Consider the following 20,907-nt stretch of genomic DNA (forward strand, 5'->3'; position numbering starts at 1 on the left):
GATCCGGGGCAAGCTACTCCCAGGACTTGGGGTTGATATCAAAACTCAGAATGTCCTTATAGCACTTCCTTTGACCACCATGGGAGTGCAGCCCAGACTCAAGCTCTCCTTAGAAGATTCACTTTGGTAAGCGAATGTCAGGCATTCTGGCATCAATGACTAGCCCAACTTGACTGTCTCAACATGGTGCGGATGCTTGGCCTGCAAGCTTAGGTGAGCACCTTAATGTCTGGTATTTTGTCCTGCCACCTGATCTTCAGAAGCTTCCAAAGGCAGCTCAAGTGAGTGGTTGAGCTTCTTGGCATGACGGTGGTACACAGTCAAGTCTCGCACGTGTAGGGCAGAGTGGGCAGGACTTTCAGTCTACAGGCTCTATAGACTTTCAGTCTGGTAGGCAGACTTACTCCTCTTTATTCCCAGACTGATGTTCAAAGTCTGCCCAAGGCTACATGTGCTTTAGCAATTCTTCCATAAGTCTCACCATTGATATAGACAGCTCAAGGGAATGTGTTATCGAGGTAAGTAGTCATGGATTGAAACCTTGGGCTTGAGGTCGGGCTTTCCTAGAGCAGACTGGTACATGGCTTGGTGTTGATCGCAAAGCTGAAGTTGTCACATGCATTGGAGAACAAGTCCATGCTACATTGTTCCGAATCAGCAGCCAGTGCACAGTCATCGGCAAACAGGGAATCACAAAGTACGTCCTTGAGGACCTTGGTTTTTGTCCAGAGTCATCTCAGATTGAGCAGCTTTCCATCCATGCAATATCTAATCGATGCCAGGATCACCATCATGGAAGGCACCGGAGGGCATGGCAGAGAAAAACATGAAGAGGGTTGGCACTAGCACACAGCTGTTTAACTCCATTAGCGACAGGGCATGGGTCACGCACAAGCATGCCATTGTGGAGCTGTGAAACCATTGTGATGAATCTCTCAGGGAGCCAGGTTTCCCATTTCCTTCCAAAGGCCCTCATGGCTGACTGCGTCGAAGGCCTTGATCAGGTCAATAAAACTGGTGTAGAAGTCCATTTGGCATTTGTCTTGGAGCTGTATAGCTGCAAACACCGTATCAGTGATCCCTGGGCCTTTTCTGAAACCACACTGACAGTGCTGTTACACAGTGCTGGCAGCAGATTCTGGCCAGATGTTGCACTAAATGGTTCAGAAGGATTCTGAAGAAGATTTTGCCAGCAATGGAGAGGAGTGGGATTCCTCTATGATTGTCGCAAGATTGGCGAGTTCCTTTCTGCTTGTACAGGTGAACAGAGACATCTTTGTATTCTTGCGGGATGGTTCCTTGCTCCCACATGGACTGAAAGAGTTCAGTGAGCTTCTTGACCAGGCATTGCCCTCCAGCCTTATTGGCCTCAGCTGGTTTTGCATCAACTCCTGCAGCTTTACCTCTAGATAGGAGTTTGACAGCTTCAGTTGTTTCAAACAGTGTTGGAGGGTCTTCAAGAGAATAGTTGATGGCAACCTGTGGATTACTTCATCATTGATGGATGAAGGCCAATTGAGAATGAGGTTAAAGTGCTCTGCCCATCTTTCTAGAGCTTGGGCTTCTGCTGTGAGCAGTATTGAGCTGTTGACACCAAAGATTGGTAATGAACCAGTAAACTGGGGCCAGTATACAGATTTCAGATGTAAATTCTAGTAGTATAATACTATAATATGAGAGTGCTGCATGTAGAATGTTTGAATAATGCTTTTAGGAAAACAGGTATTTATTTACAGATAACAGGGAGATGGGTGTGCCTGCTTCTTACTGCAGTGATGGTCTATCGGGCAGGGATCTACAGAGGGGAACCTGGGGGCAGTGGTGGGGGGAGCATGAGCCCTAGAGGAGCAAGGGTGTGGGAGGGAAACAGGAGCAATCGGGGCACAGGGTTGGGGGGATGGAAAACATATCTCCTGCCGCCACACACTCGCTTTCTCTTGACCACGGCACCCTTGGCAGTGTCCATCTCACCCACTGGTGGGCCAACCCTGCATTGTAGACTCCCTGGAAGGTGTCTGCGGTCTGTGGACCCCAACTTGAGAACCGCTGGGTTAGGTGAAGAGGAGTGGGAAGCAGCATTGGTGGAGGATAAATGCTGGCATAGTCCTGTCATATTCATCCTTTTTCTGCTTCATCTTACTTTCTATCTTCTTGTCATCCAGGGAAATCTGGCTTTGTTTGTCCTCCCTTTACTGCTCTTGGAATATACCTTCACTGCACCCGGACTATCTCCTCTTTAAAGACCGTCTATTGTTCTTGTTCCAATGAAAGGTCATTGGCCTAAAATGTTAACTGTTTCCCTCTCCACAGATGCTGCCTGACCTGCTGAGTATTTCCAGCATTTTCTGTTTTTATTTCAGATTTCCAACATCCACAGTATTCTGTTTTTGTAACAGTTTTGTTACAGTTTTGCCTATCTATCTTTGATTCCAATTTACCTGGGACAGATCTATTCTCACGTCATTGAAGTTTGTCTTCACCCAATTTATTACTTTAACCTTAATTGTTCTGTGTGCTTTTCCATAGCTAACCTAAACCTTATGATATGATAATCACTGTCCGCCTACATGTTCCCCAATCGATTCTTGATTCATTTGACCCACCTCAATCCCAAAACCAGCTCCAGCAATGCTTCCTTCCCCTTTGAGCCAGATATATATTGATGTAGAAAATTCTCCTGAACACACTTCATAAACTCTTCCCTCTACCCTTTGCACTATTTCTATCCCAGTCTATATTAGGATAATTAAAGTCCCCCATTATAACTACTCTGTAACTTTTGCACCTCTATAATTTCCTTGCAAATTTGTTTGTCTATATTTCTTCCACTAGTGGCCTATAGAGTACACCCAGTAGTGTACAGAATTGTTTCTCAGCTCAAACCAAATACATTGTGTCCTTGACCCCTCTAGGACATCGTCTCCCTTCAAAACTGTAATATTCTCCTTAATCAAAACTGCTATTCTTCCACCTTGCATTCCTTCCTTATCTTTCCTGAACCACCTATTCAAGAAATAATTAGTACCCAGTCCTACCCTTTTTTGAGCCAGATCTCCATTATCGCCAAGACGTTATATTCTGACGCAGCTATCTACACTTTCACGTACTTGCAAATAAACCTAATTTAGACCTTCACTCGTATTCTGACCCTGCCCAGTACTTTACCATTTCAGATTCTAGTGCAGGGGTTGCCAACACACTGATCACAAGCGATAGGTTGCGCACCATCTGCCAATGAGTAGCTTGCATTAAGATTTGGAAAAATAACCAATAGTATTACAGGATTCAAGTCAAAGATATATTTTTCTGTCGCAAGCTAACAAGTTTGTCAACTTTTGTAAACACCACCAGTGCCTGAGTCAGTGTCACGACTTAAGTGTAGTCCGACCGCCGTTAAGTGAGGATCGACATAAGTCGAGGACCATCTGTACCAGCACAACCCTGCTAGCTAGCATGTGGCAGGAAAAATAATCTACCCTTGTTGACATCACGGATACAGAGGCAGGTCATCCAAAAATAGGCAAAAGACTATTTCTATCAAGAGTGGGAGAGCAATGTTTTGCTTTCAAGCATTAAAGACAAATGTGCCTGTTTAATCTGCGGTGTCAGAGTTCCAGTCGAGAGGCATTTTGCAACAGTACACAAGCATTTTGAGAGGGATTTTCCAACAGGAAGCAACCTGCTGTCACGAAAAGTAAGTGAACTAAAAGCTGCAGTGCAGAGACAGCAATCTTTTTTTTATGAAACCAACCAAGAAAGCTAATGCAGCAACAGTTATCTTTTGAAGTTGCTCATTATTTGACCAAGATCAAGACAACATTTACAGATGGTGTGATTTAACAAACCATCTGCTTACTTGTTCACAATGAAATTGATCCAAGTCTTAAATTGGCGATTTAATGGTGACCTGTAAAACCTGATGGGCTGGGGCTCTCCAGGAGCAGGGTTGGAGATCCCTGGCTTAATACGTAACCTTATCAATCCACATATTTTCAATAGATGTTTTAATAGCTTGGGATACTTTTCATTAATCAGAAGTAGCTCTCATTAAATGAAATGTTGGTGACCCCTGTTCTAGTACTATCCAGCTCTCCCAAAGCATGTGCACCTTGGCTTTCCTCTCTTAACATTACCTCCTGGTTCCCACACCCCTGTTAAGTTAGGTTAAACTCTCCCCAGGGCACTAGCAAATAGACCTGCTAGGACAATGATTCTGGAAGAACAGAAGCATGGGAGTGGCCAGGCCACTTGGCAGGGAATGGTATGTGGCACGCCAGAGATAAATGGAACCCCAACAAAACAAATCCATAGCTCACACCTTCCTCGTGTTGCTCCCACTAGTGATCTGGATCAGGAAATCCAGGATGTTGTCTTCGTTGAAGAAGCCGGTCACAGGAGCACTGGAAGGAAAACCACTCCTGTTACTGTTACACAAAGCGAATAAAGTGGGTGTTCCCTGACTCAGGACAGAAATCTCCAACATCCATCCCTAAGCCCAGTGCCACCACACAGCCCCCTCCCCCAAGAGGAGAGGGCACTGCGGACATTAGAGAGACACATCCACATCCAGAGTAATTCTGGGCCGGAACACTAGCAATCAAATAGTGTGTTAATTACACATAGATTATCGTACCATGTGATTATTCACAGCCTATATATCCAGAAAGTGCCAATATCGTAATGGCAACAAAGCTTCCTGCACAAAACAATCTCCCCTGGGCACCCTCACTGATTAAGCTCATCGCCCCAAACTCACCTTTCAATACTGCTTCTATTTGCAGACCACAGTTGCAGAAGGTGCTGCCCATTCAGGACCTGCAGCTTATCCTTCGTAGTGATCAGAAGGTCACTGCCACTCTCTCCACGCCTTCCCAGAGTCTGCAGATCCCTCGCAGAGCCATTACTGCTGGGACAAAACGGACCTGTTCACATCAAAATTAACTGATAAAAAAAAGTCCTAGTCTTATACACTGTACGATCCCCATCCTCACACACCGTATACAATCCCCACGCTCTCACGCACCGTGTACAATCCCCACGCTCTCAAGCATTGTGTACAATTCACACACACTCACGCATTGTGTACAATTCACACACACTCACGCATTGTGTACAATTCACACACTCTCACGCATTGTGTACAATCCCCACGCACTCTCACGCACTGTGTACAATCCCCACACACTCTCACGCATTGCGTACAATTCACACACACTCACGCATTGTGTACAATTCACACACACTCACGCATTGTGTACAATTCACACACACTCACGCATTGTGTACAATCCCCACACTCTCACGCACCGTGTACAATTCACACACGCTCTCACGCATTGTGTACAATTCACACACACTCTCACGCATTGTGTACAATTCACACACGCTCTCACGCACCGTGTACAATTCACACACGCTCTCACGCATTGTGTACAATTCACACACACTCTCACGCATTGTGTCCAATTCACACGCTCTCACGCATTGTGTACAATCCCCACGCTCTCACGCATTGTGTACAATCCCCACACTCTCACGCACCGTGTACAATTCACACACTCTCACGCACCGTGTACAATTCACACACTCTCACGCATTGTGTACAATTCACACGCTCTCACGCATTGTGTACAATTCCCACGCTCTCACGCATTGTGTACAATCCCCACACTCTCACGCACCGTGTACAATTCACACACTCTCACGCACCGTGTACAATTCACACACTCTCACGCACCGTGTACAATTCACACACTCTCACGCATTGTGTACAATTCACACGCTCTCATGCATTGTGTACAATCCCCATACTCTCACGCACCGTGTACAATCCCCACACTCTCACGCACCGTGTACAATCCCCACACACTCTCACGCATTGTGTACAATTCACACACTCTCACGCATTGTGTACAATTCACACACTCTCACGCATTGTGTACAATTCACACACTCTCACGCATTGTGTACAATTCACACACTCTCACGCATTGTGTACAATCCCCACACTCTCACGCATTGTGTACAATCCCCACACTCTCACGCATTGTGTACAATTCACACACTCTCACGCACTGTGTACAATTCACACAATCTCACGCATTGTGTACAATCCCCACGCTCTCACACACCGTGTACAATTCACACATGCTCTCACGCATTGTGTACAATTCACACATGCTCTCACGCATTGTGTACAATTCACACATGCTCTCACGCATTGTGTACAATTCACACATGCTCTCACGCATTGTGTACAATTCACACATGCTCTCACGCATTGTGTACAATTCACATACACTCTCACACATTGTGTACAATTCACACACTCTCACGCACTGTGTACAATTCACACACTCTCACGCATTGTGTACAATCCCCACGCTCTCACGCACCGTGTACAATTCACACATGCTCTCACGCATTGTGTACAATTCACACACACTCTCACGCATTGTGTACAATTAACACACGCTCTCACGCATTGTGTACAATTAACACACGCTCTCACGCACCGTGTACAATTCACACATGCTCTCACGCATTGTGTACAATTCACACACACTCTCACGCATTGTGTCCAATTCACACGCTCTCACGCATTGTGTACAATCCCCACGCTCTCACGCATTGTGTACAATCCCCACACTCTCACGCACCGTGTACAATTCACACACTCTCACGCATTGTGTACAATTCACACGCTCTCACGCATTGTGTACAATCCCCACGCTCTCACGCATTGTGTACAATCCCCACGCTCTCACGCATTGTGTACAATCCCCACGCTCTCACGCATTGTGTACAATCCCCACGCTCTCACGCATTGTGTACAATCCCCACACTCTCACGCACCGTGTACAATTCACACACTCTCACGCATTGTGTACAATTCACACGCTCTCACGCATTGTGTACAATCCCCATACTCTCACGCACCGTGTACAATCCCCACACTCTCACGCACCGTGTACAATCTCCACACTCTCACGCACCGTGTACAATCCCCACACACTCTCACGCATTGTGTACAATTCACACACTCTCACGCATTGTGTACAATTCACACACTCTCACGCATTGTGTACAATTCACACACTCTCACGCATTGTGTATAATCCCCACACTCTCACGCATTGTGTACAATCCCCACACTCTCACGCATTGTGTACAATTCACACACTCTCACGCACTGTGTACAATTCACACACTCTCACGCATTGTGTACAATCCCCACGCTCTCACACACCGTGTACAATTCACACATGCTCTCACGCATTGTGTACAATTCACACATGCTCTCACGCATTGTGTACAATTCACACATGCTCTCACGCATTGTGTACAATTCCCACATGCTCTCACGCATTGTGTACAATTCACATACACTCTCACACATTGTGTACAATTCACACACTCTCACGCACTGTGTACAATTCACACACTCTCACGCATTGTGTACAATCCCCACGCTCTCACGCACCGTGTACAATTCACACATGCTCTCACGCATTGTGTACAATTCACACACACTCTCACGCATTGTGTACAATTAACACACGCTCTCACGCACCGTGTACAATTCACACACGCTCTCACGCATTGTGTACAATTCACACACACTCTCACGCATTGTGTCCAATTCACACGCTCTCACGCATTGTGTACAATCCCCACGCTCTCACGCATTGTGTACAATCCCCACACTCTCACGCACCGTGTACAATTCACACACTCTCACGCATTGTGTACAATTCACACGCTCTCACGCATTGTGTACAATCCCCACGCTCTCACGCATTGTGTACAATCCCCACGCTCTCACGCATTGTGTACAATCCCCACGCTCTCACGCATTGTGTACAATCCCCACACTCTCACGCACCGTGTACAATTCACACACTCTCACGCATTGTGTACAATTCACACACTCTCACGCATTGTGTACAATTCACACGCTCTCACGCATTGTGTACAATCCCCATACTCTCACGCACCGTGTACAATCCCCACACTCTCACGCACCGTGTACAATCTCCACACTCTCACGCACCGTGTACAATCCCCACACACTCTCACGCATTGTGTACAATTCACACACTCTCACGCATTGTGTACAATTCACACACTCTCACGCATTGTGTACAATTCACACACTCTCACGCATTGTGTACAATTCACACACTCTCACGCATTGTGTACAATCCCCACACTCTCACGCATTGTGTACAATCCCCACACTCTCACGCATTGTGTACAATTCACACACTCTCACGCACTGTGTACAATTCACACACTCTCACGCATTGTGTACAATCCCCACGCTCTCACACACCGTGTACAATTCACACATGCTCTCACGCATTGTGTACAATTCACACATGCTCTCACGCATTGTGTACAATTCACACATGCTCTCACGCATTGTGTACAATTCACACATGCTCTCACGCATTGTGTACAATTCACACATGCTCTCACGCATTGTGTACAATTCACATACACTCTCACACATTGTGTACAATTCACACACTCTCACGCACTGTGTACAATTCACACACTCTCACGCATTGTGTACAATCCCCACGCTCTCACGCACCGTGTACAATTCACACATGCTCTCACGCATTGTGTACAATTCACACACACTCTCACGCATTGTGTACAATTAACACACGCTCTCACGCACCGTGTACAATTCACACACGCTCTCACGCATTGTGTACAATTCACACACACTCTCACGCATTGTGTCCAATTCACACGCTCTCACGCATTGTGTACAATCCCCACGCTCTCACACATTGTGTACAATCCCCACACTCTCACGCACCGTGTACAATTCACACACTCTCACGCATTGTGTACAATTCACACGCTCTCACGTATTGTGTACAATTCACACACTCTCACGCATTGTGTACAATTCACACGCTCTCACGCATTGTGTACAATCACCATACTCTCACGCACCGTGTACAATCCCCACACTCTCACACACCGTGTACAATCCCCACACTTTCACGCACCGTGTACAATCCCCACACACTCTCACGCATTGTGTACAATTCACACACTCTCACGCATTGTGTACAATTCACACACTCTCACGCATTGTGTACAATCCCCACACTCTCACGCACCATGTACAATTCACACACTCTCACGCACTGTGTACAATTCACACACTCTCACGCATTGTGTACAATCTCCACGCTCTCACGCACCGTGTACAATTCACACATGCTCTCACGCATTGTGTACAATTCACACATGCTCTCACGCATTGTGTACAATTCACACACTCTCACGCATTGTGTACAATCCCCACACTCTCACGCACCATGTACAATTCACACACTCTCACACACTGTGTACAATTCACACACTCCCACGCATTGTGTACAATCTCCACGCTCTCACGCACCGTGTACAATTCACACATGCTCTCACGCATTGTGTACAATTCACACATGCTCTCACGCATTGTGTACAATTCACATACACTCTCACACATTGTGTACAATTCACACACTCTCACGCACTGTGTACAATTCACACACTCTCACGCATTGTGTACAATCCCCACGCTCTCACGCACCGTGTAAAATTCACACATGTTCTCACGCATTGTGTACAATTCACACACACTCTCACGCATTGAGTACAATTCACACACGCTCTCACGCACCGTGTACAATTCACACACGCTCTCACGCACCGTGTACAATTCACACACGCTCTCACGCATTGTGTACAATTCACACACACTCTCACGCATTGTGTCCAATTCACACGCTCTCACGCATTGTGTACAATCCCCACGCTCTCACGCATTGTGTACAATCCCCACACTCTCACGCATTGTGTACAATCCCCACACTCTCACGCACCGTGTACAATTCACACACTCTCACGCATTGTGTACAATTCACATGCTCTCACGCATTGTGTACAATCCCCACGCTCTCACGCATTGTGTACAATCCCCACACTCTCACGCACCGTGTACAATTCACACACTCTCACGCATTGTGTACAATTCACACGCTCTCACGCATTGTGTACAATCCCCATACTCTCACGCACCATGTACAATCCCCACACTCTCACGCACCGTGTACAATCCCCACACACACTCACGCATTGTGTACAATTCACACACTCTCACGCATTGTGTACAATTCACACACTCTCACGCATTGTGTACAATTCACACACTCTCATGCATTGTGTACAATTCACACACTCTCACGCATTGTGTACAATCCCCACACTCTCACGCACCGTGTACAATTCACACACTCTCACGCACTGTGTACAATTCACACACTCTCACGCACTGTGTACAATTCACACACTCTCACGCACTGTGTACAATTCACACACTCTCACGCACTGTGTACAATTCACACACTCTCACGCATTGTGTACAATCCCCACGCTCTCACGCACCGTGTACAATTCACACATGCTCTCACGCATTGTGTACAATTCACACATACTCTCACGCATTGTGTACGATTCACATACACTCTCACACATTGTGTACAATTCACACACTCTCACGCACTGTGTACAATTCACACACTCTCACGCATTGTGTACAATCCCCACGCTCTCACGCACCGTGCACAATTCACACATGCTCTCACGCATTGTGTACAATTCACACACTCTCACGCATTGTGTACAATTCACACACTCTCACACATTGTTTACAATTCACACACTCTCACACATTGTGTACAATTCACACACTCTCCCGCATTGTGTACAATTCACACACTCTCACGCATTGTGTACAATTCACACACTCTCACGCATTGTGTACAATTCACACACTCTCACGCATTGTGTACAATTCACACACTCTCACACACCGTGTACAGTCCTCATTCACACACACCGTATATGATTTCCATGCTCACACATTGCATACAATCACCGCTCTCTCACTCCATGTACGATCCCTGTCCTATCATGCACTATGTACGATCCCACATTCTCCCGCACTGTGTACAATCCACACACCGTATATGATTTCCACACTCACACATCATATATAATCATCACTCTCTCACACCGTGTTAAATCCCCACACTCTCTCATTATATATGCAATCCATGTTCTTACACACACAATCACAGAATTGTTTTTTTTTTCAATTCCTTCACGGGTTGTGGGTGTCACTGGCCAGGCCAGCATTTATTGTCCATCCCTAATTACTGTTGAGAAAGTGGTGGTGCGCTACCTTCTTGAACTGTTGTAGTCCATGTGGAGTAGATAAACCCACATTGCTGTTAGGAAGGGAGTTCCAGGACTTTGACCCAGTGACAGTGAAGGAACATAAAAACACAGAAAGTAGGGGCAGAAGCAGGCCATTCAGCCCATCAAACTTTCTCCGCCATTCAATGAGATCATGGCCAACCTTCTACTTCAACACCACTTTCCTGTACTATCCCCATATCCCTTGATATTTTTAATATGTAGAAATCTATCGATCTGTCTTGAAATTATTCAACCACTGAATTTCCACAGCCTTCAGCAGCAGAGAATTCCAAAGGTTCACCACCCTCTGAGTGAAAAAATTCTTCCTCATCTCAGTCCTAAATAGCCTGCCCTTTATTCTGAGACTTTTCCCCTGGTTCTAGAACACCAAGCCAGGTGAAACATCCTTCCTGCATCTAACCTGTTCAGCCCTGTAAGAATTTTGTATTTTTGAATGAGATCACCTCTCATTCTTCTAAACTCAAGAGAATAAAGGCTCAGTCTATTTAATATTTCCTCATGGGTAATCCCTACATTCCAGGGATTAGTTTGGTGAACTTTTGTTGCACTCCTTCTACGGCAAGTGTATCTTTCCTTAGGTAAGGAGTCCAAAATTACACACAAAACTACAGGTGCGGTCTCACGAAGGCTCTATATAATTGCAGTAAGACATCTTTACTCCTATGTGTAGAGGAGCAATAAAGTCCAACATACAATTTGCCTTCTTAATTGCTTGCTGTACCTGCAAGTTAGCTTACAGTGACTCATGAACAAGGACACCCAAGTCCTTTTGACGTTCAACACTTCCCGGCCTCTCACCGTTTAAGAAATACTCAGTTTTTCTGTTTTTCCTACCGAAGTGGATAACTTCACATTTCTCCACACTGTATTCCATTTTCTTCCCACTCGCTTAGCCTCTCCAAACCCCCTTGAAGCTTCTTTGCATCCTCCTCACAATTCACACTTCCACCTGGTTTTGTGCCATCTGCAAACCTGGAAATGTTACATTTAATCCCCACATCCAGATCAGTGATATAGATTGTGAATAGCTGGGGCCCAAGCACTGATTCTTGTGGTAACCCACTAGACACAGCCTGCCAAACTGAAAATGACCATTTATTCCTATTCTCTGTTTTCTGTCCATTAACAACCACTCAATCCATGCCAGTATATTCCCCCCCAATCCCGTGTGCTTTAATTTTGTTTCACTAACCGCTTGTGTGGAGTCTTATCAAAAGCTTTCTAACAGTCTAAATATACCATATCCACTGGTTATCCTTTATCTATTCTGTTAGTTACATCCTCAAAAAACTCCAACAGGTTTGCTAAATATGATTTCCCTTTCATAAATCCATGCTGATTCTGCCCAATCCTATCAATATTTTCCAAGTGTTCTGTTATCACATCCTTTATTATAGATTCTAGTATTTTCCCTACTATTGATGTCAGGCTAACAAGTCTGTAGGTGCCTTTTTTTTCCTCTCCCTCCTTTCTTAAGAAGTGAGGTTACATTTGGCACCTTCCAAACTACAGGAACCATTCCAGCAATGACCACCAATGCATCTACTATCTCAACAGCCAGCTCTTTCAATGTTCTGGGATGTAGATCATCAGGCCCAGGGGATTTATCTACTTTAAGTCCCATTAGTTTCTCTAGTACTATTTTACTAGTGTTAATATCTTGCAGTTCCTTGTTTAGACTAGTCCCTTGATTCCCCATTATTTCTGGGAGGTTTTTAGTATTTTCCTCTGTGAAGACAGACACACAGTATTTTTTTCAGTTTCTCTCCCATTTCCATACTCCCCATTATAAATTCCCCTGACTTTGCTTGTAATGGATCCACATTAGTTTTTACTAATCCCTTCCTTTTTAAATGCCTATAGAAGCTTTAACAGCCCATTTTTATTTTTCTCGCCGATTTACTCACTATTTTCCCTTTTGTTAATCTTTTTCCTGGTCTTCCTGTGCAAAATTCTAAAATCTCCCAATCCTCAGGCTTACCTTTTTTTTGGCAACTTTACATGCCTCTTCCTTTGATCTAATATAATCCTTGATTTCTTTTGTTAGTCATGGTTGCAACACTTTCCTTGCTGGGTTTTTGTACATTAAACAAATGTATTTTTATTGTAAACAATGTAATAGTTTTTTAAATTTTAGCCATTGCCTGTCTACCATCATACCTTTTAACATAGCATTTCCCAATCCACCATAGCCAATTTGCCCTCATACTTTCATAGCTTCCTTTGTTTAAATTTAAGATCCTAGTTTCTGATTAACCACACTTTCAAGTTTAATATAAAATTCTATCATATTATGGTCACCTTTTCCTAAAGGCTCTTTTACAACAAGATTATTAATTAGCCCATTTCCATTGCACAACACCAGATGTAAAATAGCCCATTCTCTAGTTGGTTCCTCAAGGCAATATAGTTCTAAGTCAGGATGGTGCGTGGCTTGGAGGGGAACTTGCAGGAGGTGGCATTCCAATGCATTTGCTGCCCTAGGTGGTACAGGTCGTGGATTTGGAAGGTGCTGTCAAAGGAACCTTGATGAGTTGCTGCAGTACATCTCGTAGATGTACACTGCTGCCACTGCACGGTTAGCTGCCAGTCTTTTTTCATACTCTCTCTTTGTTCTCTTATTTCCTATTTCACCTTCCCTCTGAACCTTCTATATCCAGCCTGGTTCTCAATTGTATTTTCTACTTGCTCTGTCATAAGCATACTTTTTCTTCCTTATTTTAAGCTCTATCTTTTTGTCATCCAGGAAGCGCTGGATTTGTTTGTCCTAACTTTTCCTTGTGGGTGAATATACCTTGAATGTGCCTGAATTATCTCTTATTTGAAGGTAGCCCAATGTTCAGCTACCGTTTTTTCTGCCAACCTTTGACCCTAGTTAATCTGGCCCAGATCCATTCTTACCACATTGAAGTTGGCTTTCCCCCAGTTAAGTATTTTTACTCTGGATTATTCTCTGTAATTTTCCAGTCAGCCTAAATCTTATGATACAATGATCGTTGTCCCCTAAACATTTTCCTAACTGACACTTGGTCTACTTGGCCGTCATTCCCAAGAACCAGGTCTTGCCTCCTTTCTCATTGGACTGGAAACATATTGCTGTAGAAAACTTTCCTAAACACACTCTAGGAATTCTTGCTGCTTGCTGCCCTTTACACAACAACTATCACTGTCTGTATTTGGGTAATTAAAGTCCCCCATTTTAACTACCCTATAATTTTTGTATCTCTGTAATTTCCTTGCAAATTTGTTCATCTACATTATTCTCACTAGTTGGCAGCCCGAGCAGTGTAATCACACCTTTTTTGTTCTTTAGCTGTAGCCAAAAAGACACTGCCCTTGACCCCTTTGTGTGTGTGTGTGTGTGTGTGTGTGTGTGTGTGTGTGTGTGTGTGTGTGTGTGTGTGTGTGTGTGTGGGGGGGGGGGGGGGGGGGGGGGCAGTGTCAGACGGGGGCTGGGGGTGGTGTTGGATAGGGAGGGCTAGGGACAGCAGCATCAGGGGCAGCTGAAGGGGTACTGCAGGCGGTGATGGATGGGGCGGGGGACTGTGAGCGGCGGACGGAGGTTGGGGGACAGGGGATGGGGGGTTTGGGGGTGCTAGGTGTGCGTGATGGGTTGGAAGGGGCTGGGTGCAAGCAAAACCAGTAGCAGATAGGGCTATGGGAAGAGAATATATGCAAGCAACGATGGAAACATTTGGTGAGACACCAGCTCTATCTCCAGTTTCATTCTGACAGCTGAAGTGTTATGAGATTTTTACATAACAATTAAAATTTTGTTTTAGTAAATTCTATCCATTCCATTGAGGAACTAACTGCTGTTCCTCTAGACACAGTGCAGGTAGAGAGCACCAGGGGGCATTGTTCTCTACCTGGCTGCACACTGACCACCTCACTGTGACCACTGGCACTCTCACTCCATGTTATCTAATGCAAAGCCTTTAGATGTCTGTCTCATTACCACGCAAAGCTAACCACAGTCAGTACCCTCCAGGTCCCCTCAGTGTGCACCAGGCCCCAAGATGCAGGGAAAGTCCCTTGGGGGCAGGGAGAAGGTTTAGTGAGCAATGGGCTTAACCCGGGGCTCAGTGGACTGTAAGATTATGCCATGGTCAGTCACAGATCTGTGACTGAGCTGTGTTAAACTGCAGTGTGGAAAAACAGCTCTTCTTGTGCTGGGTACAGAACAAGGGGTCTGGGTGGGGCGGGGGAACAAGGCAATGCGCCAATGAAACTCTATCTGTCCCTAGAGTGAATGAACAGACTCTGAATGCTCAAACATTGAAACTGCAAGTGGAACTGATTTTCCATGAGGCTGTAGAGCTCTCTGTGTATATTAGATTCTTTGTTAAATGATATTCTTTAACTCTGCCCAAATATTCTTGGGCCCACAGTCAGGGAGCTAACATTTCTATCTGAACAGCAGTGCACTAGGAGGGGGTAATGTGTTCCAGAGAGTCTGAAAGGAAATCGGTGATGGGCTGAGGTTCACCATGAGCCTGTAGATTGACACCTAATCCACCTTCTGTCCTGTCTCTCACAGTTCTGCATTACATGTATTCAGCAAGAGTCACGGCAATGGAGAAGTACAGTTGTTCTTGTCTTTTACTCTATTTTTCTTGCTAATTTTTCTTCTTTCCAGGTCTTTCTTTCCTCACCCTACATAGACACACTGCGCTAATGGAAGGGACAGGCAGGTTACCGGGGCCCAGGCTGTTCAGAGCAGGTGAAAGGGATTGTATCAACGGCCCACCCTGTCTTGTCTTGTCATGTGCCCTCCCTGTACTGATGGTTGTTTGTTCCATCAGGCAGCTTCCCAACAGCCTGGTGATCAAATTCATGGGCTGTTGTTTATCTTGTAGCAATTCCTCAGCCTATGAAAACAGCTGCGCAAGCGCCTGTGTTTGTGCGCTAATCGGCTGACTAAATCCCCAAAGTGAGAGGCTGGAAGTGCTTGCACAGTTCCAGTTAGAAGGATGGTCTCCAACATATTAATAGGTGAGGTTGTGCTGGGATAGAATCTCATTGCAGCAACATTCAGAATCACAAATAACTTACGTGAATTAGGGTCCTGAAAATGCTGTATCACAACAACAAAAACTCCATGCCACCATCATCAACCACATTCCTGTCCGAAAGCACTCAACCCAGTCAGTGGCTTGGGGCAACTCGATGTCTGACACGGTCTGTGCCCGGGAGGGCGAGCGGGGTCTGTGCCCAGGAGGGCAAGGGTGGTCTGCGCCCGGGAGGGTGAGCGCGGTCTGTGCCCGGGAGGGTGAGCGCGGTCTGTGCCCGGGAGGGTGAGCACGGTCTGTGCCCGGGAGGGTGAGCGCGGTCTGTGCATGCAATATGGTAAATAAACACTCTCTGTTTGCAGGCTATCAACTGCTAAGACACCGGGTAGAGACAAACTTCCTGGATGTTCACCCCCATCCACCTCAGCAGCACTGCACTTAACATTACCCCATGAATGAATGATTCAGAGGATGTCGCTATATTTGCTCAGTCACCTAAACTAACCCTGTGTCCTTGGCTCTCAAAGTCATCTTTAAAAATCTGTTGTTGACAGCACAATGCAGTCATGTGAGAAAGAGGTGCCAGGGCAGCTTGTTCAAACACATGACTGATTGCAGAAACAGGTCACTTTATTGCTATTTTGGATTGCAGGATGATGAGCTTGTTTTGGCTTTGCTCTCACTACGTGACTAAGTGCAGTCTCCTGGAAAAGAGTCAACGTCACATGTAAACCCTCAGAGACAAGCACAAAGGCAAATACTACCCTCATGCTCAATTCAATTGAACCATGAAACCAAGTTATCCATCTCAAGTTCATCAGTCAATAAGTCACATTTAGAAAGACTTTATTTCACACTGACAACTGATATAGGCAGAACCCCAACCAGCAGATCAGATTAAAATTCTGCAGTGCTGCCACATCCAGTCATTATTGGCAATGGACAATTAAATAATAGAAAGAAGATCCAAAAATGTTCCCATCCTTGAGCCCAGCACATCAGCCCCCAAAACAAGGCTTAAGTGTCTGCAACCATCTTCAGCCAGAAGTGCCTAGTGGATGAACCATCTTGGCCTCCTCCTGAGGTCCCCATCAACATAGATGCCAGTCATCAGCCAATTCGATTCACACCGTGATATCAAGAAACGGCTGAAAGCACTGGATACAGCAAAGGCTATGGTCCTTTACAATACTCCAACAGTAGTACTGAAGTCTTGTGTTCTAGGACTAGCCGGACCCATAGCCAAGCTATTCCAGTACAGCCACAGCAGTGGCATCTACCTGACAATGTGGAAAATTGTCCAAGCATGTCCTATGGACATAAAGAGGACAAATTCAATCCAGCAAATTACCAACAGTGCTACAAGTGACACTTACTCAGCAAGAACTCACGCTCACCGATGCTCAGTTTGGGTTCCACTAGGACCACCTAGCTCTTGACCACATTATAGCCTTGGGCCAAATGTGAACAAAAGAGCTGAGCTCAAGAGGTTGGGGGAGTGTAACATCAGGGCAGGATCTGACTGAGTGTCACATAAAGGAGACCTAACAAAATTGAAGTCAATGAGAGTCACTGGTTGGAGAGTTTTCTCTCCATCTAGTACAAAGGAAGTTGGTTGTGGTTGTTGAAGGCCAATCATCTCAGCCCTAGGACATCACTGCATGAGTTCCTCAGGGTAGTGCCCTAGGCCCAACTATTTTTACCTCCTTCATCGATGACCATCCCTCCACAATCAGGTCAGAAGTGGGGATGTTTGCTGATTGTGCAGCGTTCAGTACCATTTGCGACTCCTTAGACTGAAGAAGCCTGTGCCCATATGCTGCAAAAACTGGATAATATTCTGGCTTGATCTGATAAGTGGCAATTAATATTTGTGCCACACAAGTGCTAGGAAATGATGATTTCTAACAAGAGAGGATCTAACCATCTCCCCTTGACATTCAATGGCATTAAGGTTGCTGAATTCCCCCACTATCAATATCCTGGGGGTTACCATTGACCAAAAACTTAGCTGGATCAGCTACATAAATACTGTAGTTAAAAGGGCAGGTCAAACTGGAAATTCTGCAGCAAGTAACTCACTTCCTGACTCCCCAAAGCCAGTCCACCATCTACAACACACAAGTCAGGAGTGTGATGGAATACGTCCCACTTGCCTGGATGAGTGCAGGTCCAACAACTCAAGAAACTCGACACCCTCCAGGACACAGCAGCCCATTTGGTCAGCACCCCATCCACCACCTTAAGATTCACTCCCTCCATCACCAATGCAGCAGTGTGTACCATCTACAAGATGCAGTGCAGCAACTTGGCAAGGGTCCTTTGACATCAATTTCCAAACCCATGACCTCTACCACCTAGGTGGTCAAGGACAGCAGCTGTGTTGGAACACTGCCACCTGCAAATTCCCCTCCAAGTTGCACACCTTCCAGACTTGGAAATATATCACCGTCCACTGACTGTCGTTGGGTCAAAATCTTGGGAGTCTTTCGCTAACAGCATTGTGGGTGTACCTACACAGAACAGCAGCAGTTCAAGAAGGCAGCTCACCACTAGCTCCTCAATTAGGGATGGGCAAGAAACGCTGGCCAAGCCAGCCATCACACATCCCCAACAACAAGTAGAAAAAAGGATCAAATGTGATGTCTCTCTCTGTAGTCGAAGCCCTGATTGCCCTTTCAGGTGGAAGTAAAAGATTTCACTGCAATATTTTGAAGTCGAGCAGGAGAGTTCTCCCCAAAGTCATGGTGCCAACATTTATCCCTCTGCCAACTAAAAAAGAATTACCTGGTAATTATCACATTGAGAGCTGACTGCATGCAAATTGGCTGCCACATTTCCTACCATAGTGGCTACACTACTAAAAGTACTTTGATGGCTGTAAAGCACTTTGGGATGCCCCAAGGTCGTGGAAGGCACTATAGGAATCCACAGTCAGGTGTCTGAGCTCATACGTTATGAGGACTGAGTATTCCCTAACCAGTCATCAAATTCCAGTTAAATGAGAGTCTAAGTGGTACAGATGTCAGGGGTCTTCTGAATCTGTCTTGGGCCACATTCCTGACCAGTGATTTAATTAAGGACCAATATTGCTGACCTGTGATTTGCTTAAGAATCACCATTGCTAACCAGTGATTTAATTAAGGACCAATCTCACCGACCAGCAAGCTAATTAAGGATCACTCTCACTGATCAGCGATTTAATTAATGATCACTCTCGCTTACCAGTAATTTAATTAAGGATCACTCTCGTTGATCTACAGTAAAACAACTGCTGGCACTGATTTCTCATCTCAATCTTTTATTCTTTATTTTTGACCAGGTGTTTAAAATACCCTGAAATTGGGAACGGCTGAACTCCACTCGCCGGCTGCAGTGAGTTGCAGTCGGCTCCTCTAACTTCCACTACACCAATGACCAAGGGTAATTGCTGCTCTCAGAAACAGTTGTCTCGAAATAAATCCATCAGAAGTCCCACCAAAACACTCCCTACCAGTCCACATGTTGTATTTATGATGGTCACCTGTACACCTCCAACAATTCCGACAGGTTTCCTTTTCTCTTCCATTCCCATAAAGAGTCCTGCTTTTGTAGAGATGGAGGCAAGCTGCCTTTGCCATTCGCCTGCTTGTAAATGTCCCTCACGGACACAGCCTGGATGTTTCCTTTAAAAGGAAAGATTTTGTATCAGTGAAGGGTAGGAGGATTCTTTACAAACAATAGATGCTCCTTGTTCTGGTAACTAGGAACCTTTCTTTGTGCTCCCGTTGTGTCTTTTTTTCAGCTGGCGTTCACTGGTTTATAAAGCTGATCCCTGATTTAGGGGATCATTAGTTACAAACTGGGACCAAAATTCAAAAGTAAAAGTGCATTTGCTATGGGAATTGGGGCAGGCTTCTGATTAAATCACTACTTTCTTTCTAAAAACATATTTTATTTATAAAGTCTGTAAAAATGCATAATAGTTCAAACTTGACATGATATAAAATGCAATCTAGTTCAATTTCTTTCAGTACCGCATATAACATTCTTGAGGTGCCTCCCTACACTTACAATTACAGGTTAAATGATAAGAACAGAAGAACAGATTTTTTTTCTGGCTAAATAACTACTGGTTGGGTTAAAGTTCACACTGTGTATTAATGCAGTGTGTCCCCTCACAACTGTGCAGCTCCTTAACTCTCTGTCTTTCCTTCTAACTAAACCAGGCACGTCTTTCAAACCCAAGCCTGGTGTCACCTGGTCACTGTTTCCCAAGTTACCTCCTTTGCTCTCATTGTTGTACTGCTCAGTAGCCACAGTCTTTCTCAGTGTAATCAAACCCGCAGCACTGCTTTACGAAATGTAACTCTTCAACTATTTCCTGTGCCACCTCATATTCTCCAAGAGATGGTGCTAGCAACTGCAGAATAACAGTCACCCTCTTATCATGTTACCAAAGGTCAGTCTGTTCACTGTGAAGCTCTCTGGCTGAATAGAGTTCTTTTAGTTCATAAACAATGAGTATTTAAAAGTTATCATCTGGTGAATAAGTGTTGCCTTATTAATGAATATTCACATTGAAAGCAATATATTAATGCAAGTTGTTGTCATCACATGTTCG

At 45.1% G+C, this 20,907-nt stretch overlaps 1 protein-coding gene across 2 annotated transcripts in view; it reads right to left on the reverse strand.

Moving 5' to 3' along the window:
• Positions 1-20,907, reverse strand: part of fam234b (family with sequence similarity 234 member B) — a 60,262-nt gene that overhangs the window by 17,400 nt on the left and 21,955 nt on the right. For both annotated transcript variants that reach the window (XM_041177794.1, XM_041177793.1), the window contains 3 exons: positions 19,828-19,969; positions 4,757-4,903; positions 4,319-4,400 (listed from right to left, as the gene is read on the reverse strand). In XM_041177794.1, the coding sequence (XP_041033728.1) occupies positions 4,319-4,400; positions 4,757-4,903; positions 19,828-19,969 (371 nt within the window). The remainder of the gene's footprint in view (positions 1-4,318; positions 4,401-4,756; positions 4,904-19,827; positions 19,970-20,907) is intronic.

Source organism: Carcharodon carcharias, chromosome 31 (genome assembly GCF_017639515.1).
Source record: "Carcharodon carcharias isolate sCarCar2 chromosome 31, sCarCar2.pri, whole genome shotgun sequence".
Classification (NCBI taxonomy): domain Eukaryota; kingdom Metazoa; phylum Chordata; class Chondrichthyes; order Lamniformes; family Lamnidae; genus Carcharodon; species Carcharodon carcharias.